The 26,592-nt window shown below is 38.0% G+C and overlaps 1 protein-coding gene and 1 pseudogene across 4 annotated transcripts; both read left to right on the top strand.

The window, feature by feature from the left end:
- The first annotated feature begins 249 nt into the window (after nucleotides 1-249).
- FAM216B (family with sequence similarity 216 member B) lies at nucleotides 250-17,127 on the top strand. Of its 3 annotated transcripts, XM_053563818.1 has the most exons (5): nucleotides 250-376; nucleotides 1,218-1,282; nucleotides 2,676-2,782; nucleotides 5,220-5,340; nucleotides 15,955-17,127. In XM_053563818.1, the coding sequence occupies exons 3-5, from the start codon at nucleotides 2,684-2,686 to the stop codon at nucleotides 16,152-16,154; spliced, it is 420 nt and encodes a 139-aa protein (XP_053419793.1). In that variant the 5' UTR covers nucleotides 250-376; nucleotides 1,218-1,282; nucleotides 2,676-2,683; the 3' UTR covers nucleotides 16,155-17,127. The 3 variants fall into 3 exon arrangements, with proteins under 3 accessions (XP_053419793.1, XP_053419790.1, XP_053419791.1); XM_053563815.1 differs by lacking the exon at nucleotides 1,218-1,282 and having other exon boundaries at nucleotides 318-376; nucleotides 2,670-2,782; XM_053563816.1 differs by lacking the exon at nucleotides 1,218-1,282 and having other exon boundaries at nucleotides 318-376.
- A 2,972-nt stretch (nucleotides 17,128-20,099) lies between these two features.
- LOC128566579 (importin subunit alpha-1-like) lies at nucleotides 20,100-21,959 on the top strand (annotated as a pseudogene). The gene has a single exon (XR_008374592.1). The product of XR_008374592.1 is annotated as an importin subunit alpha-1-like (transcript).
- Nucleotides 21,960-26,592: the final 4,633 nt, after the last annotated feature.

Below are 26,592 nucleotides of genomic sequence, written 5' to 3' on the forward strand. Positions count from 1 at the left end.
ATTTCAAATTTGGGAAATGTTTATCTGGTCTGTTGGCCAAATGGATTTCTTAACCTTTAGTATTCAGCATCTGTCTCCATGCTCATTCCTCCCCAAGTTTGCATGTAATACAGACATAGGAGATTTAGGTGACACTTGATTAGACTCAAAATTTGAAAGAAAACAATATTGAACTGTGTAGTTGAATGCTATCCAGAAGCAGGGAAAGGCCTGCAACCAAATTCCTCCAGTTTTTCTTTTATCACACACTGTTGCTTGGATATTAGCTTGTCAACAAACTGAATTTCTACCACCACCGCATGAATGAAGAGCCCTGTAAGAAAACGACACTGGATACGAAAGCCAGCTTTTTAATAGGAGAGAAGTGCAATACGGGGTAAGTTCCTTTTAAGCAAATCTGTCTTCTTCTTTCTAATATGCTATTTTGTAGATTATTTTTCTCTCTGAATTCCTCAAGTAATTTAATCAAACATTATCAGGTATAGACCACTTGAATGGGTAAGATCGATTTCTTAGCAATAGCCCAAGAAAAGCATACATGAATTGTTGCCACAAGAAAGAACATCAGTAATCTACTCACTCTCTTTGGGGAGAGAGGAAATCTATCTGGCTTTGAAGAATATTTATTCTCTGCTCTATAGATATAGAAAATGGGAGGAGAGATACTGAGATGATTTGAGTATGGGACCAAGTGTGGGCTTCAATTACAGAGAATATTAAAAGAGTATATCTTGGCTGGTATGGTTTCTGGAGTGTTAAATAACAGTAGGAAAACAGTATTAAATAAAATATTTATAGTTTAATTTGTAAGTTTATATAGTGGAAACAGTACACACAGAGATGTTGACTGATGTTTTCCTAATAAAATTTTCTTCTGGAAAATCTGAGCCATAGATGTGTGAACTCAGAACAAGTCAGAGTTTTCACACATATTAAAATACTGTCTGAGCAGAAGTATGTGTGTGTGTGTGTATGATCTCAATGGATCAAACAACCCAATGAGGCAGGCATTATAACTTCCCTCGTAAAGATGAGGGATCTAAGGGTAACAGAAGGGAAGAAACTCAAATCTGTCCAGTTCTAAGGGTCATACAGCCTCTTTTATGCTTTCTTTTCTTCAGTTAGCATGTGGTGTAGGTATAGATAGTAATCTGATATGTTTAGAGGATCTGTAACTATATGTTTGATTTGCTGTGTTCTTTCTTCCTTTCATTCAGTGGTTCACATAGCTACCAAGAGCAAAGAAGAAAGCCCAGGGGAAAACATGCCAGGTTTCTTCTTGGTGCCTTAGCAACCTATTCCAATACATCTATTCTTCCTGGATTGTTAAATTCTTATGTTATACACACTTCAGGCTCTAAATCCTAAATCACCAGGAAAGGAGATTGCAAGCGCGACTCCATCATTTTGTATCTTTGTCAGGCAAGTGGAAACACGACAATTTTAATAGTTTATTTTATAGTACAATGCTACAAAATTGCAAATCTAAATGTACAAGAAATGGAGAATGATGTAAAGGTATACTACATTTCTACTAAAAATATTATTTTTAAGTATATTTCATGATTTGGGAAAGTGCAAAACACACCTTTATATCATGATCTCCCTTTTCTAAAATCACACTTAATGTACACAGAAGATAAATAAATAAAAAGAAATAAAATGCCAAAAATAGTTATACATAGTTAGATACAGACTGAATATCCCTTATCCATCCCTTAAAATGGTTAGAACCATCAGTGTTTCAAACTTTGGATATTTAAAAACATTTTGGAATACTTGCACTATCCTTACCAACTGAACATTCCAAATTGGAAATTCTCAAATACAGATTGTTCCAATGAGCATTTCCTTTGAGTGTCATGTCAGTACTCAAAAACTTTCAGATTTTGGAGCACTTTGGACTTTTGGATTGGGGATGATCAAACTGTATAGGCAATCTTATTTTATTCTTCAATTTTTAAAACTTTCAAAATTTCCCCAAATAATAGACATTATTTTTAGAATCAGATAATAGTTAAAAATCATCAAGAAATAATTGTCCTAACCAGGTGTGGTTGCTCCCCTCTGTAATCTCTGGCTCTTACTTTGGGAGCTAGAGAAGGGAGCATCACGGAGGCCTGAAGTCCAAGACCAGACTAAACAACATAGAGAGACCTGGTGGCTACAAAAAAAAAATTAGCTGGACATGATAGTGTTCACCTTTAGATCTACCTACTGGGAGGCTGACTCAGGAGGATCATTTGAGCTCAGGAACTGGAGGTTTCAGAGCTGATACACTCCAGCCTGGGCATCAGAGTGAGACTCTGTCTTAGGGGGAAAAAAAAAATAAGAAAAAACTAATTAGTGTGAAAATAGTATGGCTGTACAACCCATCCATTCCAAGCACAGAGTTAAGTAGAATGACAGGGCTCTGAATTATTTTTTTATATAATAAGTAATTAGTAATTATTTTCATAAATAAGGAGTAAGAATGGGAAAAGGTGCAGAATCTGGTGAGGTCCGATTACTTGGAAACATGCGAGGCAATGTTCTTATCCCTCAGAAAAAGTAAATGTATTTCTTTATTTTTATTAATTTACATACTTGCTGACTTATTCACTCAAGTACATCCCCAAAATGGGTTGAGCAAAGTGAAATTTTATGCTATGCTTTGTTGTTCCATGGAGGTACAGGATAAAGAATGGGAGAAAACTGGAAAAGACCACAAGGGCTTCGGAATGTTCCACAGATTCCTTGCATTCGGGTTCCTCCCTCTGCCTCCGCCTCTCCATTGCTGAAGGTACAGCATTTCGTTCACAGAGGGACCTTGTCTGTCTCTCCTTCAAGGTTTGAGGACTTTTTCTGCTGTCTCTGTTTATCTAGCATTAGGCAGAATGACCCAAATAACCCCTTGATGCCAGCTGAAGTCATTGAGGATGTGAATGAATGAGCACTTGGACGATCTACTGCTACACAGGTCTCATTTCAGGAGCTCTAGGAGATAGTTACCTCTTCATAACTGACCCCCCACCAGTGAGGAGAAACTCACTAATTGACCACACTGTGGTGCCTCCCTGTCAGAGAGCTGCTAGCTCTTTTCCATCAAATGCAGTTAGTCATTCTTACAAATACTCTTTGTAAAAATTTCAGTTCTCTTCCAACCCCTCATGGAAGCCTGGACAAGGTAAGAATATTAGTAACATTAACTATAACTTCTCATTCAGAAAGGTTAGAGTTTTACCAAGGAAAAGAAGTAGGCATTTTTTTTCTTGGTAAAATAAAACCATAACTTTTAGGATTATATCTTTTATAAAGGAAATTCCTATTGAACTTTGGAGCTTTGCTCCTGAAATTACTTGCAATTTTCATATTATCTTGTTCTCAATCATTTGAAAAATCTTCATTAGTTATTCTGGAGTGGAATCCATTATCTCCTTCAAGTATATTATTCTCAAAATTTTCTAATTTTTGAGAATTAGAAGCTGAAATGATATCTCAAATTGTGAAGTATTTGGCTTTGCTATTTTTACTCCACCTGTATATTTGATATTAAGTTTAAGGTCGCTAAACCTCAAAAAAAAAAAAAAAGTCTGACTCATGGATTTCATAGTTCCACCCAAAATAAATTTCCAACAGGTGAAAGTCATTTTTCCCCATTTTCATACATTATTATCTAAACTGAGTTTTTATTACTTGGTTATCAATTAGTTTTGAAAATTCTTGTCATTGTTTTGAATTTTTTGGCCTTGGGCGAAGCTATTCTGTCTTGATTTTTCTAGGTTATTGATGTCACTATTTCAGTTTCCCTACTTGTAAAATGAACACAATAAATTGCCTATCTCATAGGATTTCTGTAACTTAAGAGATATGCATGTAAAATGCTTAGCACCACACAAAATAAGCACTAGAGATAGATTAGGTATATAGAATTAATTGAAGTCCTAGCCCTTCTTGTTTTTTCCTAATTCTGTGAAAGCAACCTTCTACATGGTGACCCTACCCGTGGTCTCTTTCCTCAAGCTTGTTCTCCACAGCAGGGCCAGAGTGATTTTTTTAAACGTAAACCTGGTCCATTTAGAGCATGGCACTTTGAGTTGGGTTAACTTGTCCCAAGGGAGTGGAAAGCTATCCTGTGTATTTCTTAGGCCTCTGCTTACTAATGTCAATGGCACCTCTTCCCCTTCCCACAATTTGGGTGATCAAAAATTTTGCAGACACTGCCCAATATCCCCTGGGGCTCAAATCATCCCTGTTGAGAATTTTTATGTTAACAAAAGGCCTTTGATGGCTCCTCATATAAATGTTAATTCTTACATTCCTAGCATAAAAGACTTGTATCACCTTCCTCTACATCTGGCCTTTTTGAAATCAAAACTTAATTTTTTGAACTAAAAACATGGTCTAGTTCCCAAACATGTCCAGGTATTTCATGCCCATGAGGGAGTTTGTACCAGTTTCTCCCTCTTTGTAATTAGCCTTTCTTTTTCTTCTTGAGTACAATGGTTCCCAAATTTTAATGTGCAAATACCAAAAGTTCCTGCCAGGCTTGTTACAACAGAGTTCTGGCCCTGCCCCATAGGGTTTCTGATCCTGTAGGTCTGGGTGGAGCCTGAGAACTTGCATGTCTGACAGGTTTCCAGGCCTTGCCCAGGCCCTTTTGAGAACCAGTATTCTATTCTGTTCAGGGAACACTTCATGCTTACGATTCAGATGCCATGTTCATCTCATTTCGAAAGCCTTCTTCGACTGATATGAATAGAGTTTGTTTACCTTCTCTGTTTTCATAACACACTTTAATAATACAATTAGCCCTTACCAATTTGCCTACATGTTCATCAATCTCTCCCATGCAGGAAAACAATCAGTGGGAAGTTCTCTTCTGCCCACCCAAAGACCTGGTATACCTTAGCCCTGTACAGATTATCACCACCTACGTTGCTCAATAAGTATCAATAAAATTACAGGATCTCAGAAATTCTTAGATCTTCATCAGTCCAATACTATGACATACTTATACATTTTCATCAGCATACAGGCCAATGGAAGATGATTTAGACAAATTAAGGAAGAAACCATCCGGTTGTTTTCCAATTATTGTGCATTGCAAATGTGTATGAGAAAAATGCGTATGTGTAAGAGAAGCATCTTAATTCCAAGAAAGTTAGCTCAGATACATAACACTTTGAATCCTATAGAACTCCGCAGACTCATAGAAATCATCTGCTGTGCTCTGACAGGATCTAACCCAAGGGCAACAGCGCTACTTTTACAGCATCATGAGGATTTACAACCCCAGGCCCCAGTGGGAGGCCCTGCAGACCCGCCATATTCAGCGCCTTTGGCACCAGCAGCTACTGGGTGAGTTTAGCTCCCTGACCTCAACCAGGCACCTAGAGAAGGGGCTTATGTGCCGCAGCTTGAGGTCAAGTTTCTAGATAAATAATTCAAGCACAGTGGTCTCTGCCAGTGTATTATTTTATTAACATAGTTGGTTAGCCAAGTTTAAAAGTAGTTATCCCTGACAATAGAAAGCAATGTTCTATAGGAAAATTAAGGGAGTTTAAAGAAATTCAAGTATGGATTGTTATAAAATGTTAATAACTCTCAGAAATTTTCAGGAACTAAATCAAGTAAATCAGTGGCAAAGGGCTTAGAAAACACGCCTAAGTGCCAACCACATGCTGTTGGTGCAAACAATGAGGGCTTGGCTTTCTCAAGGTAATAGTCACATTTATTGAGTATTTCTCAAGTTCCAGACCTCGTGTGAAAGCTTTACATATAATATCTCATTTTCTTTCCACTTCATGGCTGGGAAAGATGGAAGCCAAGCAGATTACATAACTTGCTGAAGATCACATAGATGGTAAACATTAGGACTTCAGGTCAGAGCCGTCACCTCCAAAGATCATGAGTTTCCCAATCTTCTGCTGTCTCCTTCTATCAAACTTTTCAGGTTTTATGAAGCACAAATGAAGACCTTCACAGATTATAGGCCCTAATTATTGTCAAGTCCCTTTCCCTGCAGGAAAAGCTTTCACTTGCTGGGTCCCTTCCACTTTACTGTTCCAACTCTAATAGAGCGCTTTTTAGGGGAAAAAAAAAAAAAACACTCACTTGACAACATCACTACTTTATACTGATGTTTCTGTATTTACGCAAAAGGAAGACATAATTTTTGCAAATGATTTAATAAAAGTAGTATCAACAATAATTGTTTTTTGCCAAGGGTTTTCTATGTGGCAGGCACTATTCTGAGAACTTTGCATGTAACGTCTTGTTTAAAACTCAGATCCCTATGTGTGGTAACTGTCTTGATAACCGATGGTTTATAGAGGAGAAAATTGAAACATAGACCAGATAAATAACTGGGCTGGGGTCACGCAGCTAGTAAACGGAAGAGCCAGAATTCAGTCTGTTTTCTGTGATTGTCCCAAGTGCTGCGGAAACATCATCTAGTAACTCTGGTTCTCAGGCAAAATTATACAAAAGCCAGTGAATCAGAAGCAGAGGTATTCAATGTTTAGTACACATAAAAGCTGCCTAGTCTTGTATGAAAATGCAGATTTCTGGGCCTAACCCTGAGTTTCTGATTACAAAGGTCTTTAAGTAGAGTCAGAAATCCACTTTCAATAAGTGCTTTTTTAAATTTCAAAATGTTCAGGGGGTACAAATGGTTTTCTTTTTCTTTTTTTTTTTATTAAATCATAACTGTATACATTGATATGATCATGGGGCATCATACACTCGCTTCATAAACCATTTGACACATTTTTATCACAGTGGTTAACATAGCCTTTCCGGCGTTATCTCAGTTACTGTGCCAAAACATTTACATTCTACATTTACCAAGTTTCGCAAATATCCCTGTAAGATGCACCACAGGTGTGATCCCACCGATCCCCCTCCCTCTACCCACCACCCTCCCCCTTTCCCACTTCCCCCTATTGTTAAGTTGTAGCTGGGTTATAGCTTTCATGTGAGAGTCCCAAATTAGTTTCATAGTAGGGCTGTGTACATTGGGTACTTTTTCTTCCATTCTTGAGATACTTTACTAAGAAGAATATGTTCCAGCTCCATCCATGTAAACATGAAAGAGGTAAAGTCTCCATCTTTCTTTAAGGCTGCATAGTATTCCATGGTATACATATACCACAATTTATTAATCCATTCGTGGATTGATGGGCACTTGGGCTTTTTCCATGACTTAGCTATTATGAATTGGGCTACAATAAACATTCTGGTACAAATATCTTTGTTATGTTGTGATTTTTGGTCTTCTGGGTATATGCCCAGCAGAGGAATTACAGGATTGAATGGCAGATCTATTTTTAGATCTCTGAGTGTTCTCCATATATCTTTCCAAAAGGAATGTATTAATTTGCATTCCCACCAGCAGTGCAGAAGTGTTCCCTTTTCTCCACATCCACGCCAACATCTCTGGTCTTGAGATTTTGTGATATAGGCTAGTCTCACTGGAGTTAGATGTTATCTCAAAGTAGTTTTGATTTGCATTTCTCTGATGATTAAAGATGATGAGCATTTTTTCATATGTCTGAAGGCCGTGCGCCTGTCTTCTTCAGAGAAGTTTCTCTTCAAATCCCTTGCCCAGCCTGTGAAGGGATCCCTTGTTTTTTTCTTGCTGATGCGTTTGAGTTCTCTGTGGATTCTGGTTATTAAACCTTTGTCAGAGATATACCTTGCAAATATCTTCTCCCATTCTGAGGGCTGTCTGCTTGCTTTGCTTACTGTGTTCTTAGCTGTGCAGAAGCTTTTTAGTTTGATCAAGTCCCAGTAGTGTATGTTTGAAGCTGCTTCAATTGCCCGGGGGGTTCTCCTCATGAAATACTCACCCAGACCAATTTCTTCAAGGGTTTTCCCTGCATTCTCCTCTAGTATTTTTATAGTTTCATGTTTTAAGTTTAAATCTTTAATCCAATGAGAGTCTATCTTAGTTAATGGTGAAAGGTGTGGGTCCAATTTCAGTCTTCTGCAGGTTGCCAGCCAGTTCACCCAGCACCATTTGTTAAATAGGGAATCTTTTCCCCACTGAATGTTTTTAATTGGCTTGTCAAAAATCAAATAGCAGTAAGTAGCTGGATTCATCTCTTGGTTCTCTATTCTGTTCCAGATATCTACTTCTCTGTTTTTGTGCCAATACCATGTGTTTTGATCACTATCGATTTGTAGTAAAGTCTGAGGTCTGGTAGTGTGATTCCTCCTGTTTTGTTTTTATTTCTGAGTAATGTCTTGGCTATTCGAGGTTTTTTCTGATTCCATATAAAACGAAGTAATGTTTTTTCAAGATCTTTAAAATATGACAGTGGAGCTTTAATAGGGAGTGCGTTGAAATTATATATTGCTTTGGGTAGTATGGACATTTTGATAATGTTGATTCTTCCCAGCCATGAGCATGGTATGTTTTTCCATTTGTTAACATTTTCAGCTGTTTCTTTTCTTAGAGTTTCATAGTTCTCTTTATAGAGATATTTCACGTCTTTTGTTAGGTAAATTCCCAAATATTTCATCTTCTTTGGCACTACTGTGAATGGGATAGAGTCCTTAACTGCTTTTTCAATTTGACTGTTGTTGGTGTATATAAAGGCTACCGATTTATGAATGTTGATTTTGTAACCTGAGACACTGCTGCATTCCTTGATCACTTCTAGGAGTTTTGTAGTAGAGTCCCTAGTGTTTTCCAGATACACAATCATATCATCTGCGAAGAGCGAAAGTTTGATCTCTTCTGACCCTATATGGATACCCTTGATCACCTTTTCTTCCCTAGTTGCGGTGGCTAAAACTTCCATTACAATGTTGAAAAGCAATGGGGACAATGGGTAGCCTTGTCTGGTTCCTGATCTGAGTGGAAATGATTCCAATTTAACTCCATTCAATATGATATTGGCTGTGGATTTGCTGTAGATGGCCTCTATCAGTTTAAGAAAAGTCCCTTCTAGACCAATTTTCTTGAGTGTTCTGATCATGAAGGGATGCTGGATATTATCAAAAGCTTTTTCTGCATCAATTGAGAAAATCATATGGTCTTTGTTTTTTAATTTGTTTATGTGCTGAATTACATTTATAGATTTACGTATATTGAACCAGCCTTGAGACCCTGGGATAAAACCAACTTGGTCATGATGTATAATTTATTTGATGTGTTGCTGGATTCTGTTTGTTAGGATATTGTTGAATATTTTTGCATCTATATTCATTAGTGATATTGGTCTATAATTTTCTTTTCTTGTTGGGTCTTTTCCTGGTTTGGGGATCAGGGTGATGTTTGCTTCATAGAATGTGTTGGGTAGTCTTCCTTCTTTTTCTACATTTTGGAACAGGTTGAGAAATATAGGTACTAATTCCTCTTTAAAGGTTTGGTAGAATTCTGACGTGAAACCGTCTGGTCCCGGGCTTTTCTTTTTAGGGAGGTTTTGTATATTTGATGCTATTTCTGAACTTGATATGGGTCTGTTCAACATTTCCACTTGATTCTGGTTAAGTCTTGGAAGGTGGCGTGCTTCCAAGTATCGGTCTATTTCCTTCAGATTTTCATATTTCTGAGAATAAAGTTTCTTGTAATATTCATTAAGGATTTTTTGGATTTCTGATGAGTCTGTGGTTATTTCGTCTTTGTTGTTTCTGATCGATGATATTAGAGATTTTACTCTTTTTTTCCTGATTAGGTTGGCCAGAGGTTTATCTATTTTATTGACCTTTTCAAAAAACCAGCTTTTTGATTTATTGATCTGTTGTATTATTCTTTTGTTTTCAATTTCATTTAATTCTGCTCTAATTTTGGTTATTTCTTTTCTTCTACTGGGTTTGGGGTTGGAATGTTCTTTGTTTTCCAGTTGCGTGAGATGTCCCATTAAGTTGTTAACTTCCTCTCTTTCCATTCTCTTGAGGAAGGCTTGCAGTGCTATAAATTTCCCTCTTAGAACTGCCTTTGCGGTGTCCCAGAAGTTCTGATAGTTTGTGTCTTCATTGTCATTTTGTTCCAAAAAATTGGCGATTTCTTTCTTAATCTCATCTCTGACCCAGCTATCATTCAGCATAAGGTTATTTAACTTCCATGTTTTTGTATGGGTATACAGATTCCTGTTGTTACTCAATTCAAGTTTTATTCCATGATGGTCCGAGAAGATGCATGGAATAATTTCTATTCCTTTAAATTTACTGAGGTTAGACTTGTGACCTAAAATGTGGTCAATTTTGGAGTAAGTTCCGTGGGCTGATGAGAAGTATGTGTATTCAGTTTTGTTGGGATGAAATGTTCTGTAGATGTCTGCTAAATCTAAATATTGGATGGTTAGTTTTAAATCTAAGATTTCTTTGCTCAGCTTCTTTCTGGAGGATCGATCCAACACTGCCAAGGGAGTGTTGAAATCTCCGACGATTATGGAGCTGGAGGAAATCAAGTTACTCATGTCTGTTAGAGTTTCTCTTATAAATTGAGGTGCATTCTGGTTGGGTGCATAGATATTAATAATTGAGATCTCATCATATTGAGTATCCCTTAACAAATATGAAGTGACCATTCTTGTCCTTCCTTACTTTTGATGGTTTAAAGCCTACTGTATCTGCAAATAAAATTGCAACACCTGCTTTTTTCTGATTACCATTTGCAGGAAATATGGATGACCATCCTTTCACCCTGAGTCTGTATTTGTCTTTTAAGTTGAGATGTGACTCTTGTATGCAACAAATATCTGGCTTGAGTTTTTGTATCCAGTCAGCTAACCTATGCCTCTTTAGAGGACAGTTCAAGCCATTCACATTGATGGAGAGTATTGATAAGTCTGGTGGAATTTTGGGTATCGAGTTTTTCAAAGGTCCAGTGGACATTTTTAATCCTTTCGCCAGTGTGGAAGTTGGCGTTTGATCCGAAGTTTCTGAGTGAGTTTACTTTTGTGGTATAGGATTGGGTTGGTCATTGTGGAGGATAGGTCTGAGAACATCCTGAAGAGCTGGTTTACTTATGGCAAATTTTTTCAACATATGAATGTCATTGAAGTATTTAATTTCTCCATCATAGATGAAACTCAGTTTAGCTGGATACAAGATCCTGGGTTGAAAGTTTTTTTGCTTTAGGAGATTAAAAGTTGATGACCAGCCTCTTCTGGCTTGAAAAGTTTCAGCAGAGAGTTCTGCAGTTATTCTAATATTCTTACCTTTGTACGTTATAGTTTTCCTTCGCTGGGCTGCTTTGAGAATCTTCTCTTTCATGTTAACTTTAGTGAAGCTAATTATGATATGTCTGGGAGATGACTTATTGGGGTTGAATCGTGCTGGGGTTCTGAAGCTGTCTGCTATCTGAATTTCAGATTCTCTGGGCATGTCTGGAAAATTTTCTTTCATAATTTCATGCAGAAGGGCCTCTGTGCCCCTGGAGGCCACTTCATCGTTCTCAGAAATCCCTATAATTCTTATGTTGCTTTTTTTCGAATTATCTGAGAGTTCTCTGAGTGAGTGATCCGTTTTTGCTCTCCATTTCTCTTCCTCTTTGAGAGATTGGGAGCATTCGAAGACTTTATCTTCAATGTCAGAAATCCTTTCTTCTGCTTGCTCCATTCTGTTACTGAGGGATTCTAGTGTATTTTTCATATCTTTGAGGGCTGTAAGTTCTTGCTTCAGTGTGTCTAAGTCTTTGGTGGTTTTGTCTTTGAATTCGTTAAATTCTTGAGACAATTTTTGAATTACTCCTCGAATTCCTAATTCCATTTTATTAATCTTGTCTGCAATCCAAATTCTGAATTCGATTTCTGACATCTCAGCCAGTTGTTTATGAATGGGATCTTCAATCACATCTGCCATATCTTTTCTTGGGGGTGTTGATCTATTCTGGTTATTCATGTTACCAGAGTTTTTCCGCTGATTCTGCCCCATGGTTATTTTACTCCCTTTGGTTTTTCCCCTGGGGTTTTATCGAGGGCCCGTACAGTGTTGTGGCCTGAGAAACTGGGGCCCTGTCTGGTGTGGTGGAGCAAAGTGGTTCTGTCTTGTTTTCAGCTGGTTTCTGTTCTATCCTATTGCAACTTCTACTCTGGCTTGAAGTCTCAGCTTTTGTTTGTCGAGTTTGTTAAGGTGCTTTCTTTCCTCCAAGGAGTTGGTGATGTTCCTTGGAAACGTTAGCACCAAGGTCAACATTCGAGCAATCCCTCCTCAATTCTGTTTTCTCCACTGCCTTCACTGTGATCTTCGTGGGTACCCAAGTGATTGTTTCAGTATGCCATCTAACGTGTCTCCCTGTTATCTGTGGCACCTCCACGGAGGCAGAGGGCCTGGGGTGGGCCACAAATGGTTTTCTTATAGGGATACACTATATATAGAATGCTGAGTTCAGGACTTTCAGTGCGCCCTATTCCCAGGAGAGTGTTCACTGTACTCAGTAGGTGAGTTTTTAACCCTACCCCAGTCTGTCTCCCTCTGTATCTTCCAATGTCCTTTACAACTCTTTGTACCCATGTGTACGTATCATTTAGTTCCCACATATTAGTGAGAACATGTGGTGTTTGTGATTCCATTCCTGAGGCACTTCACTGAGAATAATGGTCTCCAGTTTCATCTAAGTTGTTGTCAAAGATATTATTTCATTCCTTTTTATGATTGAGTAGTACTCTGAGGGGTATATGTGTATGTATGTGTGTATATATATGTATACATAGCTCACATTTTCTTAATTCAGTCAAGAATTGATGGGCACTTAGTTTAATTCAATATCTTTACAACTGTGACTTGTGCTGTGATAAACATTTGTATGCAGGGGTGTCTTTTTGATAAAATTATTTATTTTCCTTTGGGTAGATACCCTGTAGTGAAATTGCTGGATTACGTGATAGGTCTACTTTTAGTTCTTTAAGAAATCTCCATACTGTTTTCCATAGGAATTATACCAGTTTGCAATCCCATCAACAGTGTATAAGCGTTCCTTTTTCTCTACATTCATGCCAGATCTATTGTTTTTAATTTTTAATAAAGGCCATTCTGACAGGGGTAAGATGATATTTCATTGTGGTTTTAATTTGCATTTCACTAATGCACATGGTGTTGGACGCTTTTTCATATATTTATTAGATATTTGTTTGTCTTCATTTGAAAAATTTCTGGTCATGTATTTTGCCCACTTTTTCATGTGTTGTTTTTTTTTTCTTGCTGATTTCTTTGAGGTCTTTTGTATTTATTGTATCTTTGTTTTTTTGTTTTATATTGTTGGGAATTCATTGAGGCTACAAGAAACCAGGTTATAGGGCAATGCCTGTGGCTCAGTGGGTAGGGTGCCAGCCCCACATACGGAGGGTGGCTGGTTCAAACCAGGCTCTGGCCAAACTGCAACAATAGCATTGTGGTGGGTGCCTGTAATCCCAGCTACTTGGGAGGGTAAGGCAAGAGAATCCCCTAAGCCCAGGAGTTGGAGGTTGCTGTGAGCTGTGATGCCACAGCAAACTGGGTGGTAGGTGATAGAGTCAGACTCTGTCTCTAAAAAAAAAAAAAGAAAGAAAGAAAGAAAGAAAAAAGAACCCAAGTTACACTGATTGCATTTCTTAGGTAAAATCCCTCTTATGATTGTGTTTTGCCCCCCAAAATGTGTGTCACACACCAAGCCTTTGAGGTATTAATAGATTCTGGATATTGGTCCTTTGTCAAATATATAGTTTGCAAATATTTTCTCCCATTTGTAAGTTTCTTGTTTATTCTGTTGATTATTTCTCTTGCTCTGCAGAAATTTTTTTAATTTAAATTAAGTATCATTTATTTATTTTTGTTATTGCTATATATGCCTCCAGGAATTAATCATAAATTCCTGACTAGGCCTATGTCTAGAAAAGTTTTTTGACATTATTTTTCTACAATTTTAATAGTTTAATGCCTTATATTTAAATCTTTAAATGATACTGAATTGATTTTGTGTATGGCAAGAGATAGGGGTCCTGTTTTATTCTTTTGCATGTGGCTGGTCAATTTTCCCAGCACCATTTGTTGAATGGGGGTCCTTTGTTTTTGTCTGATTTGTTGAAGACCAGTTGAAGAAGACAGTATAACTTATAACATAGAAATACAAAATATCATCCACGAATACTACAAAAACCTCTATGTACACAGACTAGATAACCTAGAGGAAATGGATAAATTCCTGAAAACACACAACCTCCCAAGTCAAGAACAAATAGAAATCCTGCACAAGTTAATAATATGCAATGAGATTGAAGCAATAATAAAAAATATCCCCTCTCCATTAAAAAAAAAAAAAAAAAGCCCCAGGCCAGCAGATTCACAGCCAAGGTCTACCGGCTCTACAAAGAACTAACACCTTCCCTACAAAAAATTATTTGATAACATTGAGAAAGAGTGAATCCACCCTAAGTCTTTTTATGAAGCCTGATTCACCCTCATACCAAAGCTAGGAGAGGACACAACAACAAAAAGAAAACCAATATCTCTTATGAACACAGATGCAAAAATGCTCAAAATTGTAGAAAAGTGTATTCAAAAGATAATTCGCCATGATCACATAGGCTTTATCCTAGGGATGGTTCAACATATACAGGTCAATAAATGTGATTTACTATGTAAACAGATATAGTAGACACAGAAAAAGTTCAATGAAATCCAGCAAACTTTCATGATAAAAACCCTCCACAAGCTGTGCATAGAAGGAACATTGCTCAAAATTATAAAAGCTGTGTAAGACAAACTCACAGTCAACATCGTACTAAATAGGAAAATGGTTGAAAGCAATCTCCCTAAGAACTGTAAGAAGACCAGGGTGCCTGTAGTCAGCATGTGTATTTAACATATTACTAGGAGTCCTAGCCAGAGCAATCAGGCATGAGAAAGAAATGAAAGGTATCCAAATTGGGAAAGAAGAGTTCAAACTATTCCTGATTGGGAACTTTATGATCTTGCATCTAGAAAACCAAGACTCCTAGAATTGATAAATTCATCAAAGTCTCAGATTACAAAATCAATACAAATTAGAAGCATTTCTATATGCTAATAAAAGTCATGCTGAGACTCAATTCAAGTACTCAATACCATTTACAACAGCTAGAAAGAAGATAAAATGCCTAGGAATATACTTAACAAAAGAGGTGAAAAGTCTCTACAAGGAAAACTGCAAAACATGGTTGAAAAAAATTAGATGACGCAAACAAATGGAAAAACATCTTATGCTCAAGGATTGGTAGAATCAACATCGTTAAAACGTACATACTACCCAAAGTGATTTACAGATTCAATGAAATTCCCATCAAAGTACCAACTTACTTCACAGATCTAGAAAAACATAATCCTGAATTTAATTTGGTACTTACCAAAAGTACCAATTTAATTTGATACTTACCAAAGTACCATCTTACTTCAAAGATCTAGAAAAACATAATCCTGAATTTAATTTGGAACCAAAAAAAGAGCCCAAGTTGCCAAAGCAATCTTAGGTAAAAAGAAAAAATCTAGAGGTATCACATTACCTGACTTTAAATTATGCTGCAAGGCTATAGTAACCAAACCAGCATGAAACTGGTATAAAAGTGAAGACATAGACCAATGAAACAGAACAGAGAACTGAGAAACAAAACCATATAACTATGACGAAGTATGCAATTTTTTAAAAGCATGTGGCCTCAGCTTGATGATTCTCTAGTATGTGGCCTTTGAAATACATGGAAAGATACAGAATGTATCTTTCTGATTTGAAGAAAGTTTTGCTAGCAAAATAACTAATTCATGCAAGGATTCCTCATGCTCAAGTCCCTTTGCAAATGATTTGACATGTTAAACAACGACTAATGTCACAGAATAACAAATGCAAAAGAAGAAAAATGCATTCCTGTCCTCAAAGATAGTATAATCTGGGTATTCTAACTGTAAGAGTAGAAGAAAGTTTGTACAAATAGTTAAATAATTGAAATTTTGTTTGCTTATTTATTTTGCACAAGTGTTGGCTTTAAAGTTTCTCTCATTTCTTTCCTTTAGGTTATATTACTCAACAGGAAGCCCTGTCTTACTCTGCTGTACTTAGAGATTCAATCAAGAGAGCCTCAACCAAGGTAGCTCCTCAAAGAACCATTCCTCGGAAATCTTCATCCATGACAAGAAAATGTCCTCCAGCGTTGCCTTTTTCTGTGGTCCTACCAAAGGCCCAAAGAGCAGGGTGCCGAGCCCTCAGGAAGTGAGACTTGGCCACATTTTCTGGGGCATGCTGCATCATGTATCCTGGCATCTAGCATCCCTGTATCCTTGGCATCTCATGGATGCTTAGAGCATATTTGTTGAATGATAGTGAATAAAAAAAAATTTCTAATACACTCCTCAGACCTAGATGTAATCTCTTATTCACATAAGTTTTACCAGAGAGAGCACATTGAGAGGTTTTGGAACAATGGAGTAGGGAATAGCAAGCCTTTTCACATACAATCTGTAGAGCAAAATAACATTTAAGCCTTTCAAAGTAAAAGCTTCCTTTGCATGAAAACCTCCTAGAAAATTCCAAAAATAGTGACGGGGACATATGACCATTCCATGCAAGCCACCCCATCTGTACATATTGAAAATATAGAACCTTACACAGAGCTAACACAGATAACAGGGCTCCAGAGCCGTGTCATCTCAGTAACACTGGTCAGTGCCTTCTTTTCCCCATCCAGGAGTGACATTCTTAGCCCCAAAACTTCTGGTTCTCACCTGACTCAGTCACTTTTGTGTCATCTTGAAACTTGAATTTTATTGTTCTGCCACAGCTGGATTTATTTTATGCAGCTGTAATTGGCCTTAACATGGGTAAGAGAATTCATGAACATACCTTTCCCTGGCAGCTAAAGACACACTCTTAATAGAAGATGAAATAACCCAAAGAATTTATCTTGAGTCTTATTTTTCTGTGGCTTTAAGGTTTTAAGAAAAGCATACAAAACTATATGAATAAGCAAAAAATAAGATCATAGATCATTGTGTAAACAGTGTAGTATCATATTAGTTATATTTAATAGCTATTTTCATCACCAGTGATTTATCTATGTATGTTAAAAATGAATTGCAGTGTTCGTGTAAAGTCAAAATTCCTCTTCCTCATCTTTTCTTAAAAATGCTTTCCCCCAATCAGTGTAACCTGGCTTATTGTACCCTCAGTGAATCCCCAACAATAAAAAAAAAAATGCTTTCCCCCATTGACATCAGCCAATGATTTTTGTCATACCTATGAAAGGAATTGGTTGAGATGGAATATAAAATTAACAAAGGACGTGGTAACATTGATCTGAAAGGAAGACAGTGCATTAGTAACAGAAAAAAATTCATTATCTTCTCTTTGCAACCGCTAACATGTAAGATATAAAAGTTGTCATGAACCCTCAATATGAGTTCAGAGATTCTATCTGAATTTTCTTTGGGAAGAACAAGAGTTGTGGTTGACAAGAAGTCTTGGGGAAGCTGATATTGACTTTGCTGTAGTCATTCACTTAATCATAAAGAAGCTTCTTGACCTCCGCAAATTTGGACCCTGACTCATATACTCTAAATAGCTTTACAGTTCTAAATAAGGAATTGTTAGGTAGGCTTAAAAGAAGAAAAAAATCAAATGGAACTGAGGCAAGCTATGAGGCAGCCCTCTAGAAGGACAGAGGTTTCTTGCAGACCTAATTTAGCCTTTACTTGCCTTCCCCTTGTTTCCATGATGGGCCTTTTATCCCTCTGAACTGCTTGCACAGACTTTTAGACTTTTTTATAGCATAGATATTTGATGTGTAAGCCTTAGCTAGGGATGCAGAATATCAAAAAGGTCATGTGTAATTCTGAGCTGTCTCCTTGCATCAAAAATCTCAAAAGCACCTTACTTCTGATAGAGGTTTCTTAGAGCTCATTGACAGGTGAATGTCGCAAGTCCATAAGAAAGACAAACAGATCTAAGTCAGTGTAGAAGGTCCCATTTTTTTGATTCCTCCCTTGAGCTCTGCACTTGAAGCTTGTGAGGAATTGTGCTGGAAGAAAAGTGCTCACCTAGGAGAACACTGAGAAAGATGATCAAAGGGGGAGAGAGGACGACTTGCAATTTTCGGAAAGTCTACTTCTTTGACCTGCTGGAGACTATATTACTTGCTCACAATGTCAGTAGATGTCATCAGTCCTGGAGATCCGTGACCATCTCCCCTGAAATTGTTAGCACCTAGAACAGAGGTAGGCAATCAATAATAATTGTAGAATAAGAATGAAGTTTTCAAAAAGATTCTACAAGTCAGGCTGGCCTCTGACTTTGTGATATTATTCTAGGGTCCTAGGAAACCACAACTATTGACTAGGTGTAGCAATAGTATGTCAGAAAGAGGCGAGGGAAAGAGTTCAGGCCAGCTTCAGGCGATAGGGGGTGTAGCATTGGTAAAGAATTTTTAAACAGTAATAAAGCTGACTAAAATTGGTCTACTTTTTATTATCACCATCAGCTAGGAATTCTAAACAATATCAGTGATGAAACACTCATCTCCTTCCAAAAAATCTTTTATCAGACTGGTTCTGAACAATTGCTGAGGTTACTGTTGAATTTTAAATAGAATATAAGTAAGCTTCAAAGTAGCACATTTTTGTTTTTTCCCTTTAATAACCATTCTATTCCATATTGAAAGTAGTTCAGAGAATTCTCTGCTGAACAGTTGGCTTCCAGCACATACAGTATCAGTTCCCATGTCTCCACTGTGATAGTACATACAAGAGCTGTAAAAAGGCTGGATACCTTCCAGATAGCCCTCATGTTCTTGCATTTAAATGATAGATTGAAAAGAATGATGATTGTATCATGAATGTAAAGACAAGAAACAGAACTTAAATTACTTCAATTTTTGATTCTATGTGGCCACTTGGAGTTTTCCTTTCTTAAACAATTTTATTGAGATGTAATTCATATGCAATAAATGCACTCAAAGTTTAATGAATCTTGACAAATGAATACAGTTGCATAACAACCACTATAATCATGATACAGAATGTTTCCATTAACTCAAAATTTCTTTTGTGTTCTTTTGTAGTTAATCTTCTCCCCCAAACTCTGGCCCATGAAAATCACTGATCTACTTTCTATCACTATAGTTTCACCTTTTCTAGAATTTTGCATAATTAGAATCAGAGTATATAGTCTTATGTGTCTGGCTCCTCTCACCTAGCTTGATGCTGCTGATGTTAGTTGTGCTGTAGTATCAGTAGTCTGCTCCTTGTCATTGCTGGGTAGCAGTCTACACCACAATTTACTCATCCATTCACTGGTCCATGAGCGTTTGGATTATTTCTGGCTTTGGACTATTATGAATATAAAACTGTGATAAATATTTGAATGTAAGCCTTTACATGAACACAAGTTTTTATTTCTCCTGGAATGATTCCAAGGAGCATAGTTCCCAGGTCCTAAGGCAGATTTAGCTTTCACTCTATAAGATACTGCCATAGTGTTTTCTTAAGTGGCTGCACCGTTTACATTACCATTAGCAAGGTATAAGAGCCTTAATTGCACCACATTCTTGCAACATCAGTCATTTTAATTGTTTCATTCTAGTGAATGTGGCTGCTAAGTAGAGGAGGACTTGGGAAAGTGGAAAATACGAGAATTGCCACTATTAGTTATAGTCACTTTTTTATGGGGAACTGTGGCAAATTTGAGGGCAGAAGATCAGGTGTCAGGGTGGTGATGGTGATAATCTTGGAGATTTAATAGAAGAAATTTCAAAGTTTTGCAGGCAATCCTGATATGATGACTCTTCTGTTTATTTTTAGAAGAGAAAGGGATTGGAAGTGGTGAGGAAGGAGAAAATAAGCAACCCCTCCTGTGAAAAGAACCATCCCTAGACAAAGTCATGATATGGATTCAGTGTGTCCTCATTAACTTCTTACCTTTCCTTGTTTATATTGTTCTTTGGGGTTCAGCAATCAACAGTGGCTACCATGACCCAAATCTTCCTGCACTATGTTAGTTATCAATTGCTGCATAATGAAGTGATCCAGAGTGACTTAAAACAGTATTTACTGCACACCGTGTTCTGTCTGAGCTGCAGTGCACGTTTCCAGGGCAGCTGACCCAGATCTTCTGAGTCCCGCACCACCTCCTGTGGAAGCTTGAGCTAACTGTGCAGCTATCTCCCTTTGTCTCATAACCATGTCCACCAATGAGAATGCTAATTCACCAGCTGCCCGACTTAACAGGTTCAAGAACAAGGGAAAAGACAGTACAGAAATGAGGCGACGCCAAATAGAAGTTAATATGGAGTTGAGGAAAGCTAAGAAAGATGACCAGATGCTGAAAAGGAGAAATGTAAGCTCTTTTCCTGATGATGCTACTTCTCCACTGCAGGAAAACTGAAACAACCAGGGTAGTGTAAATTGGTCTGTGGATGACATTGTCAAAGGTATAAACAGCACCAGTATGGAAAACCAGCTCCAAGCTACTCAGGCTTCCAGGAAACTACTTTCTAGAGAAAAACAGCCTCCCATTGACAATATAATCCAAGCTGGTTTGATCCCAAAATTTGCGTCCTTCTTGGGTAGAACTGATTGTAGTCCCATTCAATTTGAATCTGCGTGGGCACTAACTAGCATTGCTTCTGGGACATCAGAACAGACTAAGGCTGTGGTAGATGGAGGTGCTATTACAGCATTCATTTCTCTGTTGGCATCTCCCCATTCTCATATCAGTGAACAAGCTGTGTGGGCTCTAGGAAACATTGCAGGTGATGGTTCAGTTTTCCAAGACTTGGTTATTAAGTGTGGTGCAGTTGACCCACTATTGGCTCTTCTAGCTATTCCTGATATGTCATCTTTATCATGTGGTTACTTATGTAATCTTACCTGGACACTTTCAAACCTTTGTCGCAACAAGAATCCTGCACCCCCATTAGATGCTGTGAAACAGATTCTTCCTACTTTAGTACGTCTCCTGCATCATGATGATCCAGAGGTATTAGCAGATACTTGCTGGGCTATTTCTTACCTTACTGATGGTCCAAATGAATGGATTGAAATGGTTGTGAAGACAGGAGTTGTGCCCCAACTTGTGAAACTTTTGGGAGCTACTGAATTGCCAACTGTGACTCCTGCACTAAGAGCCATAGGGAATATTGTCACTGGGACAGATGAACAGACTCAGGTTGTAACTGATGCAGGAGCACTTACTGTCTTTCCCAGCCTGCTGACCAACCCCCAAACTAACATCCAAAAGGAAGCTACATGGACAATGTCAAACCTCACAGCCGGCTGTCAGGACCAGATACAGCAAGTTGTGAATCATGGACCAGGCCCATTACTTGTCGGTGTTCTCTCTAAGGCAGACTTTAAGACACAGAAGGAAGCTGTATGGGCTGTGACCAACTATACAAGTGGTGGAACAGTTGAACAGATTGTATACCTTGTTCATTGTGGCATAATAGAACCATTGATGAACCTCTTAAATGCAAAAGATACCAAAATTATTCTGGTTATTCTGGATGCCATTTCAAATATCTTTCAGGCTGCTGAAAAACTAGGTGAAACTGAGAAACTTAGTATAACAATTGAAGAATGTGGAGGTTTGGACAAAATTGAAGCTCTACAAAACCATGAAAATGAGTCTGTGTACAAGGCTTCATTAAACTTGATTGAGAAGTATTTCTCTGTAGAGGAAGAGGAGGATCAAAATGTAGTACCAGAAACTACCTCTGAAGGCTATACGTTCCAAGTTCAGGATGGGACTCCTGGGACTTTTAACTTTTAGATTGTATAGCTGAGGCACAAAGTTGTCGTGTACTGCGTTTGGTATAAGTTTGTCTTACTATTTCTCTACTACGAACTCTTTTTAAATGTGGTTTGTTATTGTAGCACTTTTTACAACAAAACTATACTTGAACAGTTCCAAACTGTACATACATACTGTTTGGAGCCTATCCTCTGAAAGGGTTTCTTATTTCTATGTGGAATTTCATATCTTGCAGTGTCCTGTAAATAAAGATTAAAGTCTACCCTTTTCTTTACTTAAAAACAAAACCAAAAAAAACAGTATTTACTATCTCATAGTTTCTGAGGTCAGGAATCAATGGACAGCTTAGCTGTAGTTTCTGGCTCAGGATCCCATGCAAGGCTGCAATCAATGTGTTGACCTAGGCTGTGGTCTCATCTGAAGATTCAACCAGAGAAGGATCCATAAGCTCACTCATGTAATTGTTGGCAGAATTTAGTTCCTTGGGTCCTTGGTATCTTATTGGCTGTTGTGGGGAGGCTGCCCTCAGTCCCCTGCCACAATGACCTCTCAGTAGGGAAGTTCACAAAGACTGACATGTTTTGTCAGAATTAGAAAATGAAATAAAGAGTGTCAGGTAAAAATTCCAGTCTTTAATAACTAATCTATCACTTTCACTTTGTTCTATTCCAACCCACATAGAAAGGTACGAGATTGGTCAAAGGTGTGAATACTAGAAGGTGGGCTTCACTGGGAGCTATGTCAGAAGCTGAAAACTAAAGTGAGTGACATGCCTAGGGTGCAAAATTGAAGGAAACATTCATTCTTTTTCTTTTTTTTTGAGACAGAGTTTTACTATGTCACCCCTCTGTAGAGTGTCGTGGCATCACAGCTCACAGCTCAAATTCTTAGACTTAAGTGATTCTCTCACCTCAGCCTCCCAAGTAGCTGGAACTACAGGCACCCACCACAACACCTGGCTATTTTTTGGTTATAGTTGTCATCGTTTAGCAGGCCCGGGCTGGGTTCGAACCCACCAGCCTCACTATATGTGGCCAGTGCCCTACTCACTGAGCTACGGGTGCCAAGCCATGAAATATTTATTCTTGTACAACCCTCAGAATGAATCCCTTGAGATTCCTTGTTCACCTTACCTCATTCTGGCCCTGTTGCCTGCTACATGTACCCAATGCACTCATTCTGACTTCTGATCGCGGAGTCAGGGATCTGAGTCAAGACAACCAGCCTAGCCTGTCTTCTCAAGCAGTTGTCCTATGGTGCACACTTCCTTCCCACCATGACTCTCTTGAAACCTAGCTGTTTTTTATTGCAATTGTATTGAAAATGTTATCAAATAAATCTAAAACAATTAATAACTAATATCTATGTCTCGTATAACCTATATACTTAGAGCAATATTTATGAGAATGCAATTTGTAGACCAGATTCATTGAGGATTCTTAAAATGCAAAGCCTGGATACCTTTCTAGACCCAGTGGATCAGAATTCCAGGTGATACTTAACCCCAGTTCTGGCTTTAGTTTTCACCTTCTGAAATGGCTACCAACAAAAGTACCTTTGAACCCTCTTTGTATAAACCCCTAACATTGTGACCTGTTGGACCTAGTGACCTGTTTCTATTGAATAGAACAAAGTGAAAGTGACAGATTAGGTCATGATCTTTGTATTTAATGAATGAGTAACTTCAAAATCATATGCTTTAGTCCTAAAAAACCCACCAAATTTGGCAAACATTTAGGGGCAAGAGTTGCATGACCAGAGAGGCTTTTTTGGATAGAGGTTATCTCCTCAATAGTTCCTCAATTATCTCTTATAAATAAGCTACATTATTCTTACTTATAAGCTAAGTCAAGCCAATGTTAAAACTTAGAACGTAAACCTATTAAAATGATTTATTTTCCCTACAATTGGTATTACTAAATATACATTATAATTCTACCAAAATGAATTCTGTCATGGATTTTCTTACCAGTCCCTACTTTGTGATGAAGTCCGTAGGACCAGTCTAAGAGTTCCTGCCCCTTTTCAATTAAAATGAGCTGCTAATTGCATCAGTGCTTGTAGAGGAAAACATTATATCAGCTTCATTGACTCTGCTTCCCCCACTAAGTTACAGTGAGTTGCCTGAGATGTAATCAATCCCTGTGTTGGACTCAATCCCTTGTCTACCTCTAGAGAATTGTCCTTCATTTTTCCCCATATTAGAAAAACATACTGTGCCAATTACACAATAGACTCAGTCAAGTCAGAAATAAAGAAAATCCCTATAGGTTTTGCAAACCACAGCTTAGGTCCTAGGTCAGAGGCAATTACCCAATTGCAATAGAGCCAAAATACACCATTGCAACTCACTACATGGTGTGAGTTCCTGAATATCCTCCCAGCTCATGGAAGGTGGCAGACAGGAGACCAACCTATTTATAAATGGAGAGTCCTACATAAAGAAGTTTCCCACTTTAAAAATGATGTAATAAAGGACACTGGATTGTCCTTGCGGATAATCAAAATGACTTGACGAGATTTTGTTGAAAGCCAATGGTATTTCAGAAGTTCAGCTTTCTAGAAGAAAAAAATCATATCCTTGTAAATGTATTACTTATTTAAATTCAGTAAGCTATTAAATTACATGTTACACATTGTGTATGTATGTAAGAAATCAAAGATGGGAAGGCAAAGCCTCATATTTCAAGGAGTCTGTTTGAAGTACATCTGAGATTAAGTAGGAAGGGATGCTGAGGTCTTGACAGTGTGCAAAGGCAGAGACTAGGTACAAAATGAGGCTCTACTTCCTAATGAGGGCCTGCAGGCTGCAAACACTGAGAAGAATGTCAAGTGTGTTGTGACTATGATGGTAGAAATGTGAGCCAGGAAACATGTGAAGCCAAATAAGGGGTTAAGATCAAAAGAATATGTGTGTAATCCATGGAAGTTAAACATCCTTCAGTTTTGAGAATAGAAAGTCAGGTATAAAGGTTCTAGCTGTCAGATTCTTTTCTACAAAACGGAGAAGAAAATGCTCCCCCCCCAATAAAGATATTTTACAGTTTGGTATTATTCTTAAGAGAATGTACACAATTAAAATAAGAATAAAAATAATTTACTTTTTTCCCCAAAATTATAAGGTAGTGGTTAAGAGTCTTATGGTACGATGGGCTGTATTACCTGGTTGTTCTTACTGCTATTTAGTTGTTTATATGTTCACGTATTTGCAATATCTGAGAGCTAGTGGGAATAATATTCATTAACTATTATGTTTATAGGCACTTTGGTTTGGCTGAAGTACAGAGCATAAACAAGTAGTGGGAAACGAGTCTAGGAAGAAATTATGTTGTGGTCTTGGAGGAACTTTAATAGGCTTCAATTGGCAAACAACAGGGGGCACTGGAGTTGTTTTTAGTAGCAGCTTGGCCTGAGAACATGCTGGGAGGACCAATTTCCAATACTGAGCAGGATTAGTCAGAAGAAAAAACAGGAAGGAATCAGGGGTCTACCCCAACATTCCGGGAGCAGAAATGAGGAAGATGGGACTTGGGAATAAAACACAGGGGACGAAAGCAAACGATGCAGTGTCAGGTGGGTAGATGTGTGTCATTCAAGAGTCCCAGGGGACCGTGGGAGACCAGAGTAGAAAGCACGGGGAGATGAGCTGATGTGGGGGACAGTGAAACTTTATCTTGTTCGGGACCGGATGAGTTGGAGCTTCCTGGATTTTCCTAGCCATTGACATGGGCACCACAGCTCAGGCAAGAGGCCAGCCTTGGAGTGGTGACAAAGTGTCAGGAGTGGAGTACAGCAGGGAAGGACAGCAGAGAGGAGATGGGACCTGCAGAGCAGGCCAGTGTGCAACATGGATCCCTGAAGAAGTGGGTGTGAGCATTTTGGGAGGGAAGAGAAGAGGAAAATCTGAAGAAGGAAGGGCCAATGCCAGGCATGAGGAAAACAGGGCAGAGTGAGATGAGGCCACTGGGGTTGGGAGACCTCGGGAAAGCACCTTCGTTCAGGGGTGAGGGCAGCAGCTGGACTATGACGGGGAAGGTGCAGGTGGTGCCCTGAATGTCAAAGGCGCATCCTCAGCACCCATTCACATCTTTCATTCTACCCGGCCTTCCTAGAAATTCCTGCCTGACTCCCATTTTTCCCATTCACTTATACAGAGCAGTTCCCTTCCACCACAATGCAAAGCGTTTTCAAAAGCTGATACCAGCGGAACCAGCTAATGGATTCTCATCATGAAATTCTATCAGGCAGAGCATATTGTTATTGCAATATATTTTATTACTCTATTAGTACATGTTATAAAATATGTACTTTTGAACAATTACTACTACAATTTGATATATTCAATCCATTGATGTAGGAATTTAGAGCAACAGAGTCATCTTCAGTAAAGAAATTGAAATGAGTAAAGGTGAAATTCAAGATTCTATGGCATGCATGAAATGAAATGGTCCATTTTAAAGACCAGACATAACTAGGCTTCCATAGATACACTTTCATTTAAGATACACCATTTCATTTATGACTGTTAAGAATACATTAAAGCTGGAGAATTAAACTCAGATAAAAATGTCTTAACGAAATGTCGACTGTTTCATCCACAAAGAATGGCAAAGACCTTTCTTTAAAAAGAAAAAAAAGCTCTCTGTTCTTTTTTGATTGTTTAAAACCCATGCTAATTTCAGTAAATGCAAGGGATGATCATAGTCAGCACTTAGAAAATGAGAAAATGAATGATTTAAGATGCAAATGGCATAAAATTTGTAGTCCTTGTAGAAGTTATCAGTGCCAAAAAAGATTTACAGGGTCAAAAGGATAATAAGCGTTGGTGCAGAGCAGAGATACAGGGAAAATTTTGTGTGGAGAAAAAGACAAATCCATTAATACAGGGACCATGTTGCTTATTGGTATAA

Source organism: Nycticebus coucang, chromosome 15, assembly GCF_027406575.1.
Source record: "Nycticebus coucang isolate mNycCou1 chromosome 15, mNycCou1.pri, whole genome shotgun sequence".
In the NCBI taxonomy this organism is placed as follows: domain Eukaryota; kingdom Metazoa; phylum Chordata; class Mammalia; order Primates; family Lorisidae; genus Nycticebus; species Nycticebus coucang.